Source organism: Ahaetulla prasina, chromosome 4, assembly GCF_028640845.1.
Source record: "Ahaetulla prasina isolate Xishuangbanna chromosome 4, ASM2864084v1, whole genome shotgun sequence".
Classification (NCBI taxonomy): domain Eukaryota; kingdom Metazoa; phylum Chordata; class Lepidosauria; order Squamata; family Colubridae; genus Ahaetulla; species Ahaetulla prasina.
Window position 1 is genome coordinate 150,281,966 of NC_080542.1, and position 24,057 is coordinate 150,306,022.

General features: G+C 51.4%; 2 protein-coding genes across 6 annotated transcripts in view; one reads left to right on the forward strand and one right to left on the reverse strand.

Moving 5' to 3' along the window:
- The first annotated feature begins 296 nt into the window (after positions 1 to 296).
- Positions 297 to 18,588, forward strand: ATG9B (autophagy related 9B). Of its 3 annotated transcripts, none has more exons than XM_058179321.1 (15): positions 297 to 505; positions 1,263 to 1,479; positions 1,574 to 1,617; positions 2,612 to 2,676; positions 3,928 to 4,110; positions 5,831 to 5,972; positions 10,188 to 10,936; positions 12,652 to 12,805; positions 14,044 to 14,223; positions 14,613 to 14,852; positions 14,934 to 15,127; positions 15,374 to 15,476; positions 15,581 to 15,635; positions 15,919 to 16,065; positions 16,547 to 18,587. In XM_058179321.1, the coding sequence occupies exons 2-14, from the start codon at positions 1,377 to 1,379 to the stop codon at positions 16,026 to 16,028; spliced, it is 2,322 nt and encodes a 773-aa protein (XP_058035304.1). In that variant the 5' UTR covers positions 297 to 505; positions 1,263 to 1,376; the 3' UTR covers positions 16,029 to 16,065; positions 16,547 to 18,587. The 3 variants fall into 3 exon arrangements, with proteins under 3 accessions (XP_058035304.1, XP_058035306.1, XP_058035305.1); XM_058179322.1 differs by lacking the exon at positions 297 to 505 and adding an exon at positions 532 to 684; XM_058179323.1 differs by lacking the exon at positions 14,044 to 14,223 and having other exon boundaries at positions 16,547 to 18,588.
- A 41-nt stretch (positions 18,589 to 18,629) lies between these two features.
- NOS3 (nitric oxide synthase 3) overlaps positions 18,630 to 24,057 on the reverse strand; it is a 29,172-nt gene continuing 23,744 nt past the window's right edge. For 2 of the 3 annotated variants that reach the window (XM_058179302.1, XM_058179304.1), the window contains 5 exons: positions 22,785 to 22,995; positions 22,194 to 22,281; positions 20,308 to 20,429; positions 19,280 to 19,428; positions 18,642 to 19,073 (listed from right to left, as the gene is read on the reverse strand). In XM_058179302.1, coding sequence (XP_058035285.1) covers positions 18,732 to 19,073; positions 19,280 to 19,428; positions 20,308 to 20,429; positions 22,194 to 22,281; positions 22,785 to 22,995 — 912 coding nt within the window. In that variant the 3' untranslated portion in view covers positions 18,642 to 18,731. Of the gene's footprint in view, positions 19,074 to 19,279; positions 19,429 to 20,307; positions 20,430 to 22,193; positions 22,282 to 22,784; positions 22,996 to 24,057 lie in introns of all 3 variants that reach the window. The other variant, XM_058179303.1, reaches the window with a different exon arrangement.

Below are 24,057 nucleotides of genomic sequence, written 5' to 3' on the forward strand. Positions count from 1 at the left end.
TCCATGTAGGCTCCGGTCAAAGGAGACAATCTGCGCAGGCGCAATAAGAATCAGTGAGGTTGGTCCACGCCGGCTTCGCCTTCCCCAGGCGCAATAAGAATAGTGCGGCTAGTCCACGCTGGCTCCGCCCCTTGGAGGCGACTTAGGCAGGCAAAACAAGAGATGCTCTAGGACGCTTCCGCCTTCGGGAGGGGAGCCGCGCAGGCGCAATAAAGAGTAAATGGTGCTGGCCGGCTCCGCCCACAATGAGACGATCTGCGCAGACGTACTAAGAATTGATGAAGCTAGTCAAGGCCGGCTCCGCCCCTCGAGAGGAAACGCGCAGGCGCACTAAGCCCGTGAGGCGTGGGGGCCACGCTACTCCGTGCCAGAAAACGATCAGCGCAGGCGTACTAATTCTGCTAGGCGTGGCCCAGTTGTCTCCGCCTCCGGGAGGCGTGGCCTCGGAACCCGCGGTGTCGGAGGCGGCTCTGGGCCGGCGTGACTCAGGTCTGATCCTCGCTCGGTGAGTGGCTGTTTTCCCTTCTCCATCCCGGGGAGGCTCCGCGGACGGGGCGGGGGGCGTCCCGTTGGCGAGAGAGGGAATGTCAGCGGCCAGAGGAGGCGTCGTTAGGGGCGTTTCGCGGGTTCCGTCGCTGCTCCGCACCTACGACCGCTGCTTCGGAGTTGCGACGCCCCTGAAAGGTGGAGCTGGGGGGGGAGGCTGGGAGGGGATGAGTTCGAGTCCTGCCTTGGGGTGTGGGTGGACGGGAGGCTGGGCCAGGCTTTCTGTCTTGCCGGTCAGCCCACCTGGCAGAGTTGTTGTTGGGGGTGAGGGGTTAGGAGTGCTGGGCATTTTGAGTTGCTAGCAAGTAGTGAAGGTTTAAAAAAATGGAAAAAGGAGACTTCTCTGACAGGGGAGTTGGGGTAGATGACCTCCATGGTCCCTTCCAACTGTGTCATTCTCTAAGGGTCTCCTGTTTGATCAGGGGTTGGACTAGATGATCTCCGAGCTCCCTTCCAACTCTGTCCTTGTATGTTCTAACCTGGTTGGGCGGCACCAAGTTGACCGGACTTTGGCATGAGGGGGAGCAGGAAATGCCTTCTGCGCACAGTTTCAATTTGGGGGGGGGTAGTCTTGATGCGGGGGTCCGTGTGTCCCTTTGTGTGATTGTCCTCTTTCTGGCCAAGGAGATCCCGGGTATCAAATCACATTTTTTTGTTCGGGGATTTTGTCTGCTGTCAGTTGTGTATGTTGTAACTGTGTGCTTTTTATGTTGCAGAGTGGCTGGCGATTTGCGCCCGTTGAAGGAGGACTGCCTCGCTAGCCCGGAGCTCTTCAGGGGAGGGGCTTTGTGTGTGTGTTTTTGTGTGTACCTCTTTGTGCACCCGGCCCCATGGCGGGCAGCCAGGAACACTCAGGGGAATATCATCCCTTGCCAGCTTACGAAGATGAGGATGATGAAGAGTTGCTGGTCCATGTGACGGAGGGGCTGAAAGGTACCCTGGGATTTTGGGGAGGGGGCAGTGTGGAGGAATGGGGGGCACGTGGGGAGACTCCTTGAACCCATTTTTTTCCTCCTCCCACCCACAGATTCCTGGCACCACATCAAGAACCTGGATAACTTCTTCACCAAAATATCCTTGGGAAAAATCCCCCTCCCCCTTGAAAAAAAAGCCCCTTTCCTCCAGGTCGATGTCACAGCCGATCCTCAGCTTAACAACCGTGAGATGTTTCTTAAGTGAATTGGCCGCCCGTTTGGCTTGCCGCCGTCATCAGTCGACGGGTCACCCAGTGGGTTGAGTGAACCTGGTTTCGTCAATCAACTTGGCCGTGGAAGCCGGGATGACGTGTGGCCAGCACGCTACGACCGTACTGACTACGAGTCGGTTGCTGCGAATGGCCGGATTTGGATCACAGGGGGAGGCTGCGGCGGTCGTAAGGATGGAAGATCGTTGTCTGTCAGGGGTTTCAGAGCTGCTGGAACTCAGAATGGTCACTAAATGAACTTGTAAACCAAGGACGGTCTGTTTAGTGTCCGAAGTTACAACAGCACTGAAAAAAGAGACTGAGGACCGTTTTTCACTCTTAACAACCGTCACAGCACCCCAACAGTCACGGGATCAAAGTTTGGGCCCTTGGCAAGTGACTCATAGTTATGACAGTTGCAGTGTGTTGCAAAAATCCCATGATCTCCGTTTGCCACTTTCACAAACAAAGTCACTGGAGAAGCCAGATTTGCTTAACAACCGTATTACTAACTTAACAACTGCAGTGATTCATTTAACAAAGAGGGCAAGAAAGGGAAAGGCTGGCACAACTCACTTAATGACTGGGACAAGCAAAGTCGTTAAAGGAGGCGTTCTCCCTTAACTCACTTAATGACCAGGACAAGCGAGGTCATAAAAGCAGGTGCAACTCGCTTAACCACTGCCTCACCTAGCAATGCTGGGTGGATTACGGTCATAAATTGAGGACCACCCGTCCAGGGAGACAGACATGGAATCTGTCTTAAGCTTCCCCGAAGTGTCTGTCGCTGTGCAGGTGAACCCCGCCTCCCCCACCCGTGGGTCATACTGCGGGATGCATCCCGTGGCCGACATGGTTATATTTTTCCTTGACAGTCTCCACATCTATCATTTCCACCAGAGGAACGGCTTCGGCTGCATGATGCTTTCTGACGTCTTTGAGCTGGTGTAAGGGCTCCGACTGGGTGCCATCCCCCGATTCCCTCTGGTTGGGGGTAGGGGGCAGCTGGGAAGAGTGCTAGCCTCTATGGGAATGGGGGAGTTGTGCTCCCTTCCTACACGGCGGGCCCTCCGTTCTTGCTCCTTTGGCGAAAGGGGTGCCCTTCCCCAGCCAGGCTCCCTGCCTCTTGGGATAGACTAGGATGTAGAATGTAGAATTCAAAATAAACTAGAATTCAGAATGGATGTTGTGACCCAGGCCCAGGTAGGTAGTAGGAAACTCAGTCAGTGTAAAAACAAACAAACTTTATTCAAACAGCTGAGAATTACTTCATTCCCAGCATCGTTCAACTCAAATTAAAACAAATTCCTCCCAGCACAAATTCCTCAGTTCTATTGCAAACCTTGGTCCAATTAGGCAAACTGCCAAAGGTCTTTCTTGGCAAACGTTCAGAAGACACCGATACAAAATAAAAGCAAGAAAAAAAGAAGATGAAGCTACCAACGTTGTTTTCTGGCAAAGCTGAAACACCGTTGCTGGTCTGTTTTAAGCCTTCTGGGAGGGGCCAATCATCTCTTGGCCTTGCTCCCGAGTTGTCCTCTTTGCTTGAGCTGCTCTTGCCTTCTGGCAGCTCTTCTCACGCGTGCATTAGGAACAGGCTCCTTCTGTTCCTCTGCCTCACTACTATCAGCCTCTGGAGGCTCTGGAGTCTGCATCTCACTCCCTGATGGCCCTGGCCCCACCTCAGCCTCATCGCTGTCCGACTCCGTTGCCAGCTCCGCAGGCTGCTGACGGACCACAACAATGGAAGAGAATTTAGAAGAGAAGAGTATTCAAAATAGAATCGAATGGAATGACATGGAATAGAGCAACAGAATAATAATAGAGCGGAGAATAGAATACAGAATTATAGAATAGAAATAGAACAGAACAATATTCAGAATTATAGAATAGCGTACAATAGAACAGAATTCACAGTAAGAGTTGGAAGGGACCTTGGAGGTCTTCTAGTCGAACCCAGCAGGAGACCCTCTGCCATTCCAAATAAGGGGCTGTCTTTCAAAGCTTCCAGTGATTGAGCATGCACAACTTCTGGTGGCAATCTCAGGGTGGGGTGGAGGTGGGGCATTTCCCCAAGCCCTTCCTCTCGTCCCCAGCCGCCTTTCTGTTCGCCATCCGCTTCACCGCTCAGCCAGCCGTCTGCCACCTGCCATGGCCGCCCTGACCCAACAGCCGCCCCACCCCACCCCTCTCCCTAGGCAGTTCCTGTTTGTGGCCACTTTCTCCACCTTCCTGCTCTGCTGCGTGGAATATGACATCCTCTTCGCCAACCAGCCCGTCAATCACACCCACCCCGACGGAGGAGGAAGGGGCTTTGCGCCCGACCGGAGCAAGGTGACACTGCCGGATGCTATCCTGCCGGCTGCCCAGTGTGCTGAGAGGTGAGTAGCCGCCGGCGAAGTAAGGCTCCGGGCTGAATTTGGTGGATGCCCCGGTTCTTTAACAGGACCTGAAACGGGCATCACGGTGGGCTGTCGGCGGAGGAAGCCGAGCTGGGCATCGCTCGTATCTGCGAGTGGAGCGAGGGTCTTGTTTTCGGGGGTGCTGAGTGAAAGGGGACAAGAGACACTTTGCCCGCCCATCCTGCTGCCTTCGGAACCCCTGCCAGCTTGGCACAAGCCCTTCCTTTCTAGTTTATCGGCAAAGATAGACTACCTCGGCACGAGGAGTCTCTCCTATTACAGCTTGCTGATCTTACCTGGGGGGGGGATGGAGGGGAAGAACTACGGACTAATCCACCCCGAATCTGCTTTTCAGGGTTAGCTTTGCAGGATGCAGGTACATAACATCCTTGAATTACGATGATTTGCTTAGCAACTGACGTTGCAAGGGCACATTGGGACACACATCCACACACGCCCATACGAGCCTCTCTGGCTTATCAGTCAAGGTAGGCTGCCTTGGCATGTGGAGTCTCTCCTTTTCGGCTGTGGCTGAGCCCCAAGGCAGGCAGTTCATTTAGTGACCGTCTGACATCGTAAACAACACCCAAAGAAAAAAAAGAGACATAGGGCCGTTGTTTGCACTCAACAACCACCACGGCGTCCCCCTGATCAGATGATCAAACTTCAGACGCTTGGCAGCCGGTTCACACTTATGACGGTCTCCCTTTCTGACAATCCAAGTATTCGACGGAGAAGCTGGATTGACTTAACAGCCAGGTGACTCACTTATCGGCCGCAGGGAATCACTCGACAGTGAGTGCAAGAAGGGGGAAATGGGACACAACTCACTTGAAATGAAATGTCTCACTTAATGGGTGAGGCATTAGATGAGGCTCAGTTGACATAAGTTGAGGACTGCGGAGATAGTTTCCCTGTGCTATCTGCGGGGTGTTGAGCCAGTGGGGTGCAGACACTGGTCGTGATAGGACCTGCCTTCGGCTCAGTTTAGAAACGTTTATTCAGAAAGAGTCTTCAGTTTAACAACCATTCCTTTAGTGACCATACGACATTACAAACAGCACGGAAAACAGGGAATTACAATCTCATTTCATGAGTACAACTGCTGCAGGTCACTTGATTTATGTTCGGGTGCTCGGGAACCGGTTTGTATTTCGGATGGCTGTGGCATGCCCCTTTCGCAACCCCTCCCCGATGAGCCGAGCCAAAGGTTGAAATTCGGATCTGCTTAACGACCGGGTCCCTAATTTAAAAATGGTGGGGATCCACTTAACGAAGAAAAGTAAGGCGCCAAAAGGAACTTGTCTCGCTGAACTGCAGGAATTCCGGGCTCTGCGGCAGTCAGACATCAAGGACGGCCTGTGTTTGTTCAACGGCTAGTTTAGAAACCGGAGCAGCTGTTGCCCGGCAAGAGCCTTGAGTTGCTGCCTCCAAGGCTGCTGTTCAACAGGTGCAGAGCGAGCCCCCCCCCCAATATCTGCAGCCCAGCTGCTACAGAGAGAACACGAGACTCCCCGCCTGTTGATCCTGGGACTGGTCCAAGCCGCCGTCTGCAACCTCTCAGCCCTTTCCACGTATCTGGGGCTGTTCCTAGAAGATGTTGTTGTGTTTGTGTGCAACCCAGAGAGACCTTGCACAACTGACTGATGATTCTGTTGCTTCCTCCTCCTCCTCCTCCCCCTTCTCTCCCCACCCCCAGGATCCAGGCCAATAGTGGTATTATTTTCCTGCTAGTCATGGCTGCCACTTTCTGGCTTTACCGTTTGGTGAAGGTCCTTTGCAGCCTGTTGAGCTACTGGGAGATCCGGTCCTTTTACACCAAGGCGCTCAAGATTCCCTCGGTGAGTGTGTGTGTGTGTGTGGGGGGGGGTTATACCATTTGAGACCAGCGGCTGTCCAGAGTCTTCTTATGAGGCATCCACAACTTCCAGTGGCACGCAGTTCCTCTGGTTAATCGTCCTCACCATTAGGATGTTACTCCTTCATTCCTGGTTGCTTTGCTCCATGGTTAGTTTCCATCCATTGGTTCTTCTCCTGCCTTCTGTTCCTTTGGAAAATATGCTGACCCTGTCTTCTTTGGGGCAGCTCCTCAAATACAGGAAGGCTGTTATCATGTCCTCCCTAGTCTTCTTTTCTCTAGACTGGCCATTCCTAAATCCTGCAACCATTCTTCAGATGTTTTGGTCTCCGGGCCTCTTAGTTGCTCTTCTCTGCACTTTTTCCAAAGTCTCAACATCTTTTTTGTAACATGGTGACCAAAACTGGATGCTGTATTCCAGGCGTGGCCTTACTAAGGCTTTACAAAGAGGTGCCTATCAGTGGTGGGATCCTCCCGGTTTAACAACCGGTTTGGCGAGCATACATGCGTGTGCGCAGTTTGAACAAATCTTCACTTCCGTGTTTCTTTGGAGGAGTAACACAGCTGATTCACGCAGCAGTCAGCTCTGCCGCACGAATCAGCTGAGGAGATGCAGGTAGGAAAATAATGGGGCAAGCGGGTGTGTCCATCTGATCATCAGGGAGAACCGGTTCACTCCAAGCTGATAGTCGGAGCTACCGGAGAGAGAGAGCTCTCAAACCGGTCCAAACCTGTAGAATCCCACCACTGGAACAATCCTTCCCATATTTTTTATTCTATGCCTTTGTTTATAGAAAGGAGGATTCTATTAGCTTTTTTCACGGGCTGCCACACATGGCCGGCTCGTGTTTAAGGGATCATCCACTAGGACTCCAAGGTCCCTCTCGCAGTTCCTGTTTTTGAGCCAGGTTTCCCCTAATCTATGCTTGTCCCTTTGGTTTTTCCCGCTTTGGTGTAAAACCTGGTTTTTCTCCATATTAAAATTCATGTTGTTGGGTAGGGCAAGTCTGTCGAGAACTTTTTGGATCCTGAGCTTCTGTATTGTTGGCTATTCCTGCCAGCTTAGTGTCATCTGCAAATTTGATGAGTTCCCCTTCTATTCCCTCACCTGAGTCATTGATGAAGATATTGAAGTACCCCACTGCTTACTTACCTCCATGTGAATGTCATGCCGTTAAGGACTACTCACTGAGTGTGGTGTGTCAGCTAGTTACAACTCCATCTAGTGGTGACGCTGTCTATCTAATTTTTCTAATTTTCCAAGAAGTAGGTTGTGGTCTACTCTGCCAAATACCTTAATGAAGTTTAAGTACCATGTTTCCCTGAAAGTAAGACCTAGTCTTATTTTCTTTTGGGCTCCAAAATAAGCACTAGGGCTTCTTTTGGGGGAAACACAATTTCAGGCTGATCAACCCGGCGGGGTGCCGCACCCTAGGTGCTTGGTCAGCACTCTCTGGGGCTGCGCAGAGCAGAAGGTATAGAGCAGGCGATCTCAACAGGCAGAACGGAAGTAGGTGATCCTGACACACGTGGGCTGCAGACAAGCTAAGAGGTGCAAAAATGAGCTTAGCTGCTCCGGCCCACCGCCATTCGGCTTTCCTGCGACTTGCACACTGCACGTCAGGATCAGCTGGCTCCCTCCCTGTGCTTTTGCCTCTGCTGTGGCCGTGTGAACACAGCAGGCAGCTGCTACTCCATCCCACCACCGCTCAGCTTTCCTGTTGCCTATGGGCACGTCCAGATTGCCTGCCTCCCCCTGCCTCTGCTTCTGCCTGCTGCTTGCACAGGTACTCAACTCACCTGCGCTGCAGCTCCTGCCAGACACGGTCTGCCTCAGAACTCTCGCCTCCTATACTGGCCATGCTCACCCTCCTTCCCTGGGGCTTATTTTTAGGGTAGGACTTGCATGCGTAAAAACAAGACTAGGGCTTATTTTTGCAATAGGTCTTTTCAGTGAAACATGGTATACTACTTCTACAGCATTTCACTGGTCTACTAATTTAGTCACATTGTCAAAGAATGAAAGAAGATTGGTTTGCCGTGATCTGTTTTTAACAAACCCACGCTGGCTTCTAGTACACTTAGATTGTTGTCTACTTTGTCGAATACCTTACTGAAGTCTACTACATCCGCAGCATTTCGCTGGTCTACTAATTTAGTCACTTTGTGAAAGATTGAAATAAGATTGGTTTACCATGATCTTTAACAAACCTGTGCTGGCTAGTAGTTGTAACTTTATTAGTTTCTAGACGTTTGTAGATCTGGTTTTTGATTATCTTTTTCAAGAATCTTCCCAGGTATTGATGTTATGCTGATCAGTCTGTAGTTTTCTAGGTCTGTTTGTTGTTTTTTTCCTTTTTGGAAGGAAAATTTAAAACATGTATGTATGTCTGTGTGTGTGTATATATACATACATACATACATACATACATACATACATATATATATATATATATATATATATATACACATACATACATACATACATATACATAAATATATATACATATACATACATATATATATATATATATATATATATATATATTTTCTGAAGTTTTCGCGGGTGTTTGTATGTAGGTCTTTGGTTATTCGGGTTTTCTTCCGCGTAAAATTGGAAGTGTCTTGGCGACGTTTCAACAAAGTCTCATTCGTCATCTTCAGGCTTCAGCTTCGTGCTTCTGGGAGCAGTCAAGTTTTTCTTTCCCATGTGGGAACTTCCTCACACACCTCAATAGCCTACACCCCAAAATACAGTTCACCATGGAAACAGAAGTTAATAACCAACTTCCCTTCCTGGATGTCTTAGTCTACAGAAAACCCAATGGCTCCCTAGGACACACCATCTACCAGAAGAAAACACACACAAACCGCTATCTGCACGCACTCTCACACCACCACCTAGCACAGATCAACTCCGTAGCCAAGACACTCATCTCCAGAACAAAATGCTTAACTGATGAACAACACCTAAAACCCGAACTAGACACTCTCACTAACGTACTAACATCCAATGGATTCCAAACAAATAAGATTACCAAGCTAATCCAAAAAGAACCCCCCACTAAAATCCAAGACAGAGAACAAGAAAACGGCACAGCCCTCCTCCCATATATAAAAGGCACCACAGACAGAATCAGCAAGATCCTCCACAAACACAACATCAAGACAGCATTCTGCACAAACAGAAAAATATCCACCATCCTAAGAAACCCCAAAGACAAAATTGAGTTAGAAAATCAAGGAGTATATGAAATCCCATGCACCGCCTGCCCCACCACATACATTGGACAAACCAACAGAAGAATAAGTGCACGCATTGAAGAACACAAGAACTCATTCAAAAAAGAGGAACCAACTTCTTCCCTGGTCCAACACTTTAAAGTCACAGGACATGATATTGACTTTAAAAAGACCAGAACTATCGCCAAAACTGAACACTTTAACAACAGAATAATCAGAGAAGCCATTGAGATAAAAAAACGCCCACACAGCATGAACAAACGAGATGATACCTCCGCCTACCAGCCATTTGGAAACCGCCCTTATTGACAAACGAGTCCCTAACACGAGGAATGACACCAGACCCACACTCACGAGGTCCACACAGGATGTCACCACCGCACATCCACCCAGAAAGCAGACCCAAACCCACACTGATCATGAAGCACGACCAAGGACCAGAAGCCAGACCGCAGCTGCAACATTAGCCATTTCAAACCCCTCCAATCCATACATGCAGCAGACTGACACCCACTATGAAGATGTAGCACGACCACAAAGCCAAACAACAGCTATGCAGCTCACCAGCTCAAATCCCCCTGCAACACAGACTAAACTGAGCACAACCAAGCCCCCACCAACACAGGACACACCCCCAGCCAATCAGAGCACAAAAAACCCCCATCCAATCAGAGCACAGCCAAGCTCCCACCCAATCAGTTCAAACCCCCACTAGCAGTTAAAAGGAAGAAACAGCTGCGATCACACATTGCTCCCAGAAGCATGAAGCTGAAGCCTGAAGATGACGAATGAGACTTCGTCGAAACGTCGCCAAGACACTTCCAATTTTACACGGGAGAAAACCCGAACAACCAAAGACCTATATACAAACACCCGTGAAAACCTCAGAAAACAAATATATATATATATATATATATATTCCTGCCGTCTTAGTTGCAAATCCCTCCCTTCGCAGGAGCAGCTGTGCAACTGCAGCTGGCAGGAGGTACAGGCCCGGCTGATCTCGCTGCAACAGGAACAGCAGCTCTGCGTCCACCGGCGGGAGCTGACCGAGCTGGACATCCACCACCGTATCCTTCGCTTCAAGAACTACCTGGTGGCCATGGTCAACAAGTCCCTGCTCCCCGTCCGCTTCCAGCTGCCCCTGCTGGGCCGGGGAGTCTTCCTGACCCAGGGTCTCAAGTACAACCTGGAGCTGCTACTGTTCTGGGGGCCAGGGTCCCTTTTCCAGGGCAAGTGGAACCTCCAGCCTCAGTACAAGCGTGCCGGGGCCCGGCTAGAGCTGGCCCGCCGGCTGGAGCGCAGCCTGCTGCTCCTTGGAATCGCCAATTTGTTGCTGTGTCCCTTCATCCTGGTCTGGCAGGTCCTCTACGCCTTCTTCAGCTACACCGAAGCGCTGAAGCGGGAGCCTGGGAGCCTTGGCGCTCGGCGTTGGTCGCTCTATGGCCGGCTCTACCTCCGCCACTTCAATGAGCTGGACCACGAGCTGCATGCCCGGCTGAGCCGCGGCTACAAGCCAGCGTCCAAATACATGAACTCGTTCGCCAACCCTCTGCTGGCCGTGGTGGCCCGGAACATCGGCTTCTTCGCTGGCTCCCTCCTGGCCGTGTTGATCACCCTGACCGTTTACGATGAGGACGTGCTGACTGTCCAACACATCCTGACCGCCATCACACTGCTGGGACTGGTAGTCACACTGGCCAGGTGAAGCGGGGGGGGGGGGGGGCTGGGGTCCGTCTGCTGCTGCCCAGTTTGGGGATGGGGGTTAGAGGTTTCCTCACATAGGTGGACTGAAAAGGGAGATGTTGTGTCCCACCCCCACTCCGACGAACGAGTCAAGGAAGTCCGTAACAAACTTGGCAACGAAGCCTCTGCAGCTTGCCAAGTTCCTTCGAGGTTTATCAGGGCAGGCAGGAGTCCAAGTTGTGACTTCAGCGATAGGGTCCAGTATCAGCAAACTAGATAAGACTTTGGTTGACTCAAGGTTGGAATGCCAAAAGCAGGTCCTTTATTTAGGCTGTGGGGTGTGGCTCCACGACTCAGCATTTATCCAGGCCTGCTCCACCCTTCCTTCTGCTGGCGTCGCCTCTCAGATCTCCGGAAGCGAGGGTCCACCCACCCTAAATTGTCTTCAGCTGGATCTGCTGTCAGCGTCTGGGAAAGGGAGGGGTCAGAGGAAGTAGGCCCGGGTAATTCCACCACCTGGCTGGCTTCCTGCTCTGAAGGCTGAGCCAAAGGAACACATGCTGTATGAGTGAGGTTTATTGGGCTTCTCCTTTCATTCCTTGAATCCTCTCTGGGCATGGGGCCAGGGCCGGGGGCTGGAGTCATGACAGGCCGTTTATCTTCATTATCAGCCTCCGAGTCTGATAATGAAGAAAAGGCCTGGTTGGAGATGGGAGGGGGCCCGGCTGAGAAGAGGAGGGAGGACGAGTCACAACAGGAGCTGGGGGGCCTCCGATAGTTTCTGAAGTGGTCTTCGGAGAACTGCTGGTTTGTGGTCAGGAGTCAGAAGGCCCTCCTTTCTTTCCTTCCTTCCTCCCTCCCTCTCATCCTCCATCCTTTCCTTCCTTTCTTCCTTCCTCTGTCCCTCTTTCTTTCTTTTTTTCTTTCTTTCTTTCTTTTCTTTTTCTTTCTTTCTTTTCTTTTTCTTTCTTTCTTTTCTTTTTCTTTCTTTCTTTTTTTCTCTTTCTTTTTTTCTTTTTTTCTTTTTCTTTTTTTCTCCCTTTTTATCCTTTCATTCTTTCTTCCTCACCTTCCTTCTTCCCTCCTCCCTTCCTCCTCTCTTCCTCCCTATTTCCTTTCATCCTTCCTCCTGTTCCTCCCCCTCCTCCCTCCCTTCCTATCCCCTTCCTTCCTCCCTTTCTTTCCTCTCTCCTGCCCTCCATCCCCTTACTTCCTCCCTTTGTTCCTTCCTATCTTTCTTTCCTTCCTTCCTTTATCTTTCTTTCTTCATCTTCTTTCCTCCCTCCCTCCCTCCCTCCCTCCCTCCCTTTCCTTTCTTTCTTCCTTTCTCCCTCCCCTCCCTTCCTCCCTTTCGTCCCTCCCTCCCTCCCCAGCTCCTTCTGGGCAGCCGCTGTACCGTGCCCCTCACTGGGCCTAGAAGACCGTCCAACCAGGGGGTTCCCCAGCATGCATCTTGAACTTCTGCTAAGGTCTGGCTTTGTCCCAAGTCGAATACCTTCCCTATCTCACCTCCAGTGCCCCTCCAGACCCAGGCGGAGGGGAGACGGGCAGGGCCCTGTGGGAGTGAGGAAGACACACACACACACACACACGCCAAAAGCTGGAAAAATGTGCCAGCCGCCACTCAAACACTTGCGACAGGACGCCGATGCAGACAAGGCCTTGGGACCGAGCAACGTTGCTCCCAGGGTAGTGATTTGGGAGCCGCTGATGGTTCCTCTCCCCCTCGGCAGGGCCTTTATCCCGGACGAGCACCTGGTGTGGTGCCCGGAGCAGCTACTCCAGTGTGTGTTGGCCCACATCCACTACATCCCCGACCACTGGCAAGGCAACGCTCACAAGTCGGAGACCCGCGAGGAGCTGGCCCAGCTCTTCCAATACAAGGCGGTGAGTGGCCTACAGGAGTGGACAGCACTTTGGAACTCCCCCACCTACTTATTTCGCATTCTCTCCCCTCCCTCCATGATCCTCAGAACTTCTGTACTCCTTCTGTGATCTTCAGGTCTTCTCTCCTTCCATGATCCTCAGATCTTCACCTCCTTCCATGTTCTTCAGATCTTCTCTCCTTTTCCCTCCATGATCCTCAGGTCTTCACCTCCTTCCATGATCCTCAGATCTTCTTTTCCTCCATGATCTTCAGGTCTTCTTCCATGTTCCTCAGATCTTCTCTCCCTCCATATTCCTCAGATCTTCACCTCCTTCCATGATCCTCAGATCTTCTTTCCCTCCATGTTCCTCAGACCTTCTCTTCCTCCATGATCTTCAAGTCTTCTCCTTCCATGTTCCTCAGAGCTCTCCTTCTCCCTCCATGTTTCTCAGGTCTTCACCTCCTTCCATGATCCTCAGATCTTCTCTCCCCCACCTTCTGTGATCCTCAGGTCTTCATCCTGGAGGAGCTGCTCAGTCCCATTGTGACTCCCTTCCTCCTCATCTTCGCCCTGCAGTCAAAGCACTGGAAATTGTGGACTTTCCGGAATTTCTCGGTGGAGGTGGTGGGCGTGGGGGACATCTGCTCTTTTGCCCAGCTGGACATCCGTAACCACGGCAACCCCCAGGTGAGCGGAGGGAGTGGGGGTGCCTCTAAGTGTCATCTGAAGGTCCCTTTCAACTCTGTGATTCTGTAAGGGTGTCCTGCTTGAGCAGGGGGATTGGATTAGATGACATCCAAGGTCCCCCCCAACTCTGTTATATTACGATTGTGTAAGGGTCTCCTGCTTGAGTAGGGTGCTGGACTAGAAGACCTCCAAGGTCCCATCCAGCTCTCTTCCCTTTACTCCTCTCTATCCTTGCTTCCTCTCTTCTCTCTCTCCTTCCTTTTCCTCCATGATCCTCAGGTCTTCACCTCCTTCCATGATCCTCAGATCTTCTTTTCCTCCATGATCTTCAGGTCTTCTTCCATGTTCCTCAGATCTTCTCTCCCTCCATATTCCTCAGATCTTCACCTCCTTCCATGATCCTCAGATCTTCTTTCCCTCCATGTTCCTCAGACCTTCTCTTCCTCCATGATCTTCAAGTCTTCTCCTTCCATGTTCCTCAGAGCTCTCCTTCTCCCTCCATGTTTCTCAGGTCTTCACCTCCTTCCATGATCCTCAGATCTTCTCTCCCCCACCTTCTGTGATCCTCAGGTCTTCATCCTGGAGGAGCTGCTCAGTCCCATTGTGACTCCCTTCCTCCTCATCTTCGCCCTGCGGGCCAAAGCACTGGAAATTGTGGACTTTTTCCGGAATTTCTCGGTGGAGGTGGTGGGCGTGGGGGACATCTGCTCTTTTGCCCAGCTGGACATCCGTAACCACGGCAACCCCCAGGTGAGCGGAGGGAGTGGGGGTGCCTCTAAGTGTCATCTGAAGGTCCCTTTCAACTCTGTGATTCTGTAAGGGTGTCCTGCTTGAGCAGGGGGATTGGATTAGATGACATCCAAGGTCCCCCCCAACTCTGTTATATTACGATTGTGTAAGGGTCTCCTGCTTGAGTAGGGTGCTGGACTAGAAGACCTCCAAGGTCCCATCCAGCTCTCTTCCCTTTACTCCTCTCTATCCTTGCTTCCTCTCTTCTCTCTCTCCTTCCTTTTCCTCTTTCCTCTTCTCTCCTTTTTCTTCTCTTTCTCTCTTCTCTTCTTTTTTCTCTTCTCTTTCTCATCTCTCTTTTCTTCTTTCTCTTCTCTCCTCTCCTCTTCTCTTTCTCTTTCTCCCACCAGTGGCTGTCGCAGGGCCGGACCGAAGCGTCCGTCTACCAGCAGGCCGAGAACGGCAAGACGGAGCTCTCCCTGGTCCACTTTGCCATCGCCAACCCACACTGGCAGCCCCCGCCCGAAAGCTCCCTCTTCATCGGGCACCTGAAGGAGAAGGTGCAGCAGGACGCCTCCCACGCCCAGCGCCTCCTGGCCGAGGGACCCTTGGCGGCCTCCCTGCTCTCCGATGAGGGTCCAGGCCCTGTGGTAAGCCCAGGGCAGCTGTGACCAGCATGGGATGGGAGCTGATATGCCTGGTGTCTCTGGCTGAACATCTTTCCATTGCAGCCGGATGCCCTCCTGGCCAGCGTCCTGACCCACCCGGTCCTCACCGAGCGTCGGCTGGTTGCTCCACCCGGCAGCACGGCCAGCGTGACAGCTAGCATCTTGGCCTCCCTGTCTTCTTCCCAGCCATCCCGGCACAGGAGCCGTCCTGGGGAGGCCTCGGTTTGCAACAGCCAGAGCCCCCTTTTGGAGAACAGGTAGGCCATTGGAGGAGGGAGGGGCAGCTGGGTGGGTTTCTCAATCACTGTACCACTTCTGAACTTCAACTCCCAGAATTCCTCAGGCATCCGTTCTAAGGAATTCTGGGAGTTGAAGTCCACCAAATTTGCATGGCTGGCTGAGGGATTCCAGGGAAGGGGAGAGGGCCTGGAGGAAAGAGCTCAGCCGTTCCCCATTTGTGCTTTAAGGGGGAGACTGACTCTGTTTTGCCCCTTCTCCAACAGCACTGCCCCCTCTGCCCCACGCCAGGCTCCCCTCAGCCGCTCGGTTCTGCTCTCCGAGTTGGCATCGGCCGAGATGAGTCTGCACGCCCTCTACATGCATGAGGTGAGTGGCTTGTGTTTGTCCCCGGGGACTGGGGAGTGGGGTGGCTGAGAGACCACCCCCACCATCTTTAACCACCCTCCCTTCTCTCTGCTCGCCCATTCCAGCTTCACCAGCAACAAGCAGCTGCCCGCCTCGCTCTGCAGCCTTCGGCGCAAACAGGTCAGAGCCTGGAGGCCAGGACTATACCACTCACGGTCCTTCTGCTCCCCCAAAAATGGGGATGGGCCGGGCCCCCATTGTTAGCCTGTGTGCGTCTCCCGGTGCCTCTGTTCTCCCCTCCCAAGATTCAAACCCCCACCCCTCGGGATAGAAGGTGCCTTTTTCCCCAGCTGTGTCTGCGAGGCATGTCCTGTGTCACGGGCTGGGAACTCCCCCATCGCTGGCCCACCTGCACCCAGGGAAATGCCGGGCTAAGGAGCTCGTGCTCTCTTTCTCGGTGCAGCATCCTCTCGGCGTCTCTTTGATTCACGCAGCCAGGACCGCTCGCTAGAGGTTTGGGAAGAGGAGTCGGACGAGATGCAGCAGCAGCAGCAGGAGCCAGAGAAGAGCTAGCAGGAACCGCCACTCACTCCTTCCTTCCTTCCTCTGTGTAGGTGTCTCTTCCTTCCGTGCTCTGGGGCGGGATATGCAGCCTCTCCCCCCCTCTCTCTTCCTATTGGCTGCCCGGGCTCCTGTCCCGGGATGGACCTTCCCTATGTGGAGGGTTTGGGGAGCGGCTGATAAGCATGGAGCAGGATCCCTAATCCCCAGTGCACGGACCAATATCGTTCTGTAGCTCATTGTCAATTGTTCCATGGCTCGTTGGCAGCTAATCCATGGCTCATTGGGAACTAGTCTACAGATTGTTGGAACCGCTTCACGGCTCATTGGGAACCAGTCCGCGCACGGGTTGGGTGAACACACGAAGCTCCATTTGGGCACGCTTGGGATTATGCTGCATGTGTGAAACCTATCCCCCGTTGCCGCCACTGCCAGTCCACAGAGCTGGAAAGATTGGGGGCAAATAGCGGGAGGAAGCTCCCGAGATATCTCTGCCCCCACCAACCCAAGTCCTTCCTTTCATCTTGCAGGTTTTGGAGGGTTGGCAGTGCCATGGATAGCTTGCCCGGACAGCCCTCCTGCTGGCAGAACGTGCTTGGAAGTGGGGTCTCCGGGTGTCTCCCCACTTGGCGGGGCAGGCGTGGATGACGGCCGCCCCTCCTTTGCTGTGGACTTGTGTGTGACAAGCAGCCTCGTTGGCGAGGCTTCCTGGCCCCTCTTCGTGGGGGGGGCAGTGTACGCTTCTTAAGGGGGGTGAATAAGCTTTGGGGCTGGTTTGGGCCCCGCACGGTGCTATTTGTATTATGGGGGTCTCTCGGGTCAAGAGAGAAAGGGGTGGGGGAGGCTCTGCTCTCACCCTGTGCTTTCCCCTCCCATCCCCGTCCTCCCGGGCTGGTCCACCCAACCCCTCCTCTCCACCACACATGCTGTGGTGGTTGCATCGCAGGGGAGTTTGGCGGGGGATAATAAATGTTTACAGATGTGACAAAGTGACAAAGGGCCTTGTTGCTCTTTATGGGAGTGGGAGGAAGCGGGGGCACAGAAATCCCCTGTTTTTGTCCTTTGGGGAGTGGTCTCTCTCGATGCAGGTTCGCAGGCAGAGTGCTGAGCGACGGCAATGGGCTGCCACCCTCGGTTGGTAGGAAAACGATGGCGGAGATGGGCTCGGTGGTGCCATTGCAGTGGGTCGTTTTGGTTGGTACAATTTGGATACTGGGATTGCTGAGTGGATTGGGGAGGGGGTCTATAGGAAGGATCCGTTTCCCTTGAAGCCACCAAAATCCTTCCTGCTGCACATTTCTCCCAAAAGTGCCTCCGGGAGAAAGCCTCTTATCACCCGCCCACCGTCGCGCGGCCTGTTTTGTTCCCCAGTGGATTAACTAGTCATAAAAGCAGGAAGCTGACCCAGATAACCGGCAGAGCCAGTCCTCAAGTTACAACCACAATTGAGGGCAAAATTTCTGTTGCTAAGTGAAACATTTGGGAAGGGAGTGTTGATGACTTTCCTGGCCACAGTTTTTAAGTGAATCATTGTGTTTGTGAAGCTAGTCACATGGTTGTTAAACGAATCTGGCTTGACTCTTGACATTGCTGGTCAAACGGTCACAAAAGGCGGCCACCATAAATACGAACCAGTTGCTGAGGGTCCGAATTTTGATCACCTGATCCCAGGGATGCCGCAAAGGTCGTAAGTGTGGGAAACGGTCCGAAGTCGATTTTTTCGATGCTGTTGGAACTTTGAACAGTTGCTAAGTGAACCATTGTAGGCCGAGGACTACCTGTGCCACAGGAGGAGAACTCCAATGGCCTGCCCGTTGTGACGGTTGCAATATGGGTCACCCATGAGACCAACCTGATTTTATGATCTGTTTTGGGGCGTTCAATAAATCAGTTGGAGTGATGCGGTGGCCTAGAGGTGGAGCTCTCACTTCATGACCAGGAGGCTGTGAGTTTGATCCTAGGTAGAGGCAGGTATTTTTCTCTCTGGGCACACTGAGAATGTATCTGCTGAACAAAACTGCACAGTGACAACAGGAAGGGCATCCGGCCACTAAAACACTCTCTAGCTCCATTCACTTGCCCAGACTCCACCCTGCAAGGGATTATGGGGTCGTTAAAAGGAGATGATGATGATAATGATGACTAAATGAATCAGTGTGAGGCAGTTTAACCAAATTGATGGACATTCACACCAAAATGATATCGAGCGATTGTGAGACCCTGCAAATAGCACCCAAAATTGGTTCTGTAACCATGGGGATGGGTGAGGCAGCTGCCAAAAGTTCAGAACTGTATCATAAGTGGCCGCCAAGAAAGTCCATAGTAACTTTGAACAGTCATTAAGCAATCGGTCGTAAGTCAAGGACTCCCTGTACACTTGGTAGCGGTTGTGGGGAGGGACCCTTTTGAGGTGCCCAGGTTCTGGGCATCAGGTACAGATTTGTGGTCCCCGAGGTTCCCATGTGGAAGACGAGATGGTTTTGCCAACCTCTTCCTGAGAAGGATACTGCGACCAGCCATCCTATCCCCACCCCAGAAAGGAAGAATGGCTGCGAAGGTGGGCACACAAGGTCTTTAATGGGGGTCCCGAGAGGAGAGGGGATGTAAGGCACTGTGGGGGGAGGGCTCAGGGTTCTGTCACCAGGCAGCTTTTCCGACCCTGCTTGGAGAAGGAGAGACTTCGAATACGTGATGCCACTTCCTGCGTGCGGAAGGTCAGGCCAAAGATGTCTTCGTGGTAGCGGTTTTGGTCCTGGGAGGGGGGTTGAAAGACAGAGACACAAGTTGGCCCCTGAGAAAGCAGAGTATCACCCCCCCCCCGTTAAGGCTGAGCCACAGCTGCCCCCTCCCCGCCCGGCGTACCCGGAGTTCGCTGATGGCATCACCCGCCTCGACTAACGACATCCTCCCTTCCTGTGCCAGGATTTGCTGGATGGTCTGCAGGACCCCCGTGGCCATGGTGACATCCCCACACACATAGACATGGCCCTCCCGCTGGCTCAGGACTTCGAAAACATGGTCAGCCAGGTGCAGCCGCAGTAGGTCCTGTACATAGGTCTGGGGGGGGCAGACAAAAAGCGAGTGGGGGACTTGCTCTGTGCTTGATGGCCACCCTGTCAAGAGCATAAACCCTCCTCCTGGCACCAAAGGGTCACCTCTGGAGACCACAAGGATAAGTTTTTGTGCCTGCCAATGGAGATTCAGAATGAACAGAAGCTGGGATAAGACGGATCCTCTGGTGGAGGGAGGTCCCACTCAGCTACCTTGGGATAATCTGGGTCCCGTGAGAAGCCAGTGAGGACGTGGCATAGAGCCCCTGTCTCCTGCGCCTCTCGGATCTCCTCGCAGTAGATGTGGTCGTGTCGGGAACTACGGCAGCCGAAGACCAGGGTCATCTCACTGGTGGACAGGCCTGGAATGACAACTTAGTCTTCAGTAAGGCATTCGACAGAGTAGACTACAATCTACTTCTACTAGAAGCCAGCACGGGTTTGTTAAAAACAGATCACGCCAAACCAACCTTATTTCATTCTTTGACTAAGTGACTAAACTAGTAGACCAGCAAAATGCCATGGATGTAGTACAGTTAGACTTCAGTAAGGCATTCGACAGAGTGGACCACAACCTATTTCTTGTAAAACTAGAAAAGTGTGGGACACACGGCATCCCCACCAGATGGTATTGTATCTGGCTGACAAACTACTCACCGAGTTGTCCTTAACAGTACTATGTCTACATGAAGGGGAATAAGCAGTGGGGTACTAAAAGGTTCTGTCTTAGTCTTAGTACTCTTCAATATCTTCATAAATGACTTAAATGAGGGAATAGAAGGGGAACTCATCAAATTTGCAGGTGACACCAAGCTGGCAGTATGATAGCAGTATTCCAGTGTTTGAGGGACTGCCCCAAAGAGGAGGGGTCTACTTATTTACCAAAGCACCAGAAGGTATGATAAAAAACAATGGATGGAAACTAAGCAAGGAGAAGCTACCGGGAATTAAGGAGAAACTTTCTCACAGTGAGGGCTATTAACCAGTGGAATTGATTGCCACTGGAAGTTGTGAGTGCTTCATCACGAGGTTTTTATGAAGAAATTGGACTGTTACATGTCTCAAATTGAATAGGTTCTGCCTGAGTAGGGGTAGGATTAGATGACTTCCAAGATCCCTACCAACTCTGTGGTTCTGTCATTCTGTAATGGTCTCTTGCTTGAGCAGGGGGTTGGATTAGAAGACCTCCAAGCTCCCTTCCAGCTCTGTTCCTGGGCCAGTAGCCCTCTCCTCCAACTCACCTATTGTCTCCATCTCATGTTGCCGTTGCTGCCAGAAACCCCGGAAGGGGGCGATGCCAGTACCAGGCCCCACCAGGATGCAGGGGGCCGTGGGGTCCTCTGGCAGTTGGAAATTTGGGGTGCTGTTAGGGCCAAGAGAGGAAGCAAATGATTTGTGGGGTCTCTTCTAGTAGCCCTAATTATAATTGAGTCTTACTTTACTGGCACCCCATTGGTGACACCCTCTGCTGAGGTGGCACCCCAAGTGTCTGTGGGTCTCCCCAGGAGAGCCCCCCTTTTGTTTCCCTGGCTGCAACCTTTGGGGATCCCCCCCTTCGCATCTAACTCCTGCTTAAGAACTGCCTCCTATATTTTATAGTCTGATTCACTTTCATTTTGGGGTCTCCGTCAACTGCCCTCCACAAATTCTCTTGTTGCAAGGATGGGGGGGGCCACTGAAGAGACTTTGCTTGATCTCTGCGGTTCGGAAGGGATTACAGAGCACTTAATGCACTTCTGGGTCACCCATCTGATGATGAGCTCCAGATAAGGTGGAAAACACAGCAGCTCCCGGCTGGCAGAAGACAAAGAGGCAGGATGGGGTGGAGGGGGGGAAGGCCGTCTCCCCCTTCCCCACTTTCCTCCATCCAGGCAACACAGATCAGCCCCTGCCCTCCATCCTATGGGGTGGGGATGGCATTGGATCTCGAATCAGACGTCTCAGATTGCAACAACCTCGGAATGGTGAAAGGACTCCTGTCTTCGGCAGTGGGTTGGAATAGAAGACCTCCAAGGTTCCTTCCAGCCCTGTGAGCCTATGTTACCTATTGCCTGGTTCCAAGAAGGAGGGGGGGAACCTCACCATAGGTCCCTGGGCTTACTCCTCCCAAGGAGCCATTGCAGCTTGCAAGAACAAAAGACGAAGGGTAGAATCACTGCGACATTGGCTACAGTTGGATTCTGGAGTACAGGTGCTCCTCAACTTACAACCATTCACTTAGCGATGGTTCAAAATTACAGCGGCACTGAAAAACAGGACTTGGGACCATTTTTCACACTTACGACGATTTGACTATCCCCGTGGTCACGTGAGCTACATTTGGATACTTGTCAACTGACTCACGTATGACTGTTTCAGTGTCCCCATGATCTACAGTCGGATGGTTGACAATGGACTCGCGTTTATGTCTGTTGCAGTGTCCCATGATCCCCTTTTGTGACCATCAGACGAGCCAAGTCAAGGTGGGGGAAGTCAGATTCACTTAACAACCATGTGACTAATTTAACACCCGCAGGGATTCACTTAAGTAATGTGGAAAGAAAGGTTGTAAAATGGGGGAAAGCCCAAATTTCTCACTTGGCAACATAATAATAATAATATAATATATATAATATATATATATATATATAATATAATAATATAATAATATTATAATATAATATAATAATATTATAATATAATATAATAATATTATAATATAATATAATAATATTATAATAATAATAAAAAAACAATCTCTTTCCACTTATGACTGTATGACTATAACTTCTTGCTGGCAATCCTTATGATTTATATTGATATATTGACCATCAATTGTGTTGTAAATGTTGTACCTTGATGAACGTATCTTTTCTTTTATGTACACTGAGAGCATATGCACCAAGACAAATTCCTTGTGTGTCCAATCACACTTGGCCAATAAAATTCTATTCTATTCTATTCTATAAAATTGTGGTCATAAGTTGAGGACTATCTGTGTCTTGTGGGGGGGAGCAAATGCTGCAAAAACAGCCCCCCCCCTTTCACTTGACAGTATCTCAGTGCAACTGCCCTGGAAAGAGGCATGACATGTTGGAGAGAAAAAAGTACATCAAAGGACTCTGATTCCCATGGGGAGCTTCCTTACCTTCGGACAAAAGCCGGCACCATCTCACCTGGAGACAGCTGGGACAGCCATGTGGAACAGACTCCGTAGTGCATGGGGCCCTTCCCATCTAGGGGACAAAATGGAAACACCATCATGAGCCCCATGGAATTGTCTTCTACCCACCAGTTCCCGCCCCAGCTAACTTGCTGCCGAACAATTGAACAATTCAATTTCATTTCTTAAAATAAATTAGAAAATTATTATAATTTTTATCATTCATACTTCATTCAGTCCCTCTTGTTGCATCCTTTTATGATTCTATTCCATTGGGTTTTTTTGATATTACTGTTACTCTTGTCCCATAGCGAGTTTTCCTGAGGTGAACTGGCTTCAGCAATTTATTCCACAGTGAATTGGCTGCACGTTGTCCCACTGCAAGTTGTCTCGCAGCCAGTTTCCCACAGTGAGTTGCCCTGCAGCAAAGTTGCCTATAGCCAGATGGCCACAGTGAGTTACCCGTGTCAAGTTGGCCACAGTGAATTATCATAGCTCCGTTCTGCATGGCGGTGGGACATGGAAACGCCAGCTATCTTCCCTCTGAGGCGCCCCGATGTCCTCCTTTCCACTCACCCTGACTGCAATAGTTGAGCACGGCTACGGTGAGGTGCAGCTCCCCCGGGTGGGCATCGGGCGCAGAGCTGACAGAGTACTGGCGGGCCTGCAGCAGGGGCAGCTGGGTGAGCAGTAGCGAGGTAGGCAGCGCCACCGACGGGAACTCCTCCAACAGCTCCACCATCGTCGGGCACCGGAACCACTTCCACTCCTCGTAGAGAAGAGAGTCCTGCGGGCACAAGAAGCCGCACTCAGGACAGCGACGGAGCGTAAAATCGGGGAAAGCAAAGCACGGCTGAACCGGGGTGGGCACTAAACGGCACTTGGAAGGGTCAAGAGGGAGTTGGCTTCCTTCAGACAAAATAGAGGTAGTCCTCGACTTACAACGGTTCACTTAGTGACCGTTCAAAGTTCCAACTAGTGAAAAAGTGACTTATGACCGTTTTCAGACTTACCACGGTTCCAGCACCCCCGGGTCATGTGATCTAAATTAGGACGCTTGGCAGCTGATTCCTATTACACACATGAAGACAACTGAGTCATATTTACGATGGTCACACTGTCCCGGGGGTCACGCGATCCCCTCTTGCAACATTTTTACGAGCAAAGGTGCCAATTCACTCAACGACTGTGTGACTATGTAACAATGGCGGTGATTCTCAATGGGGTAAAAGTCGCTCACAACTCTCTCGCTTAACAATGGAAATGTTGGGCTCAATTGCGGTTGCAAGTCAAGGACTACGTACAATTAAATGAAATTTGAATTAACCTTTGTGTAATATGCTGGCCTACCACCTAACCCAGCAGGCTGAGCCCTTGCAGTGTCTGAAGCACAAGAGACGAGCCACAAAGAAAGTTAAGAAGAGCACAAGATATTGTGTGACGGCAATTTAAAGGCCTGAGTAATCCTTTCTGAATGAATAACAGAATAACACAGGTGGGGAGGGACCTTAGAGGTCATCTAGTTCAACCCCCTGCCCAAGCAGGAGATCTCCAAGATCCCTTCCAACTCAGAAGTTCCCTAAGGGTCACCTGCTCGAGCAAGGGGTTGGCAAGATAGCCTCCAAGGCCCCTTCCAATTCTTATGATTCTGGGTGGGTCTCCTGCTTCAGTAGGGGGTTGGACGAGGATGACCTCCGAGGCCCCTTTCGACTCTTATTTTATGATTCTGTGATGGTCGCCTGCTTCAGTAGGGAGTTGGACTAAATGACCTCCAAAGTCCCTTCCAACTCTGCGATGCTATGATTCTGTAAGGGTCTCTTGCTCAAGCAGAGGGTTGGACTAGATGACC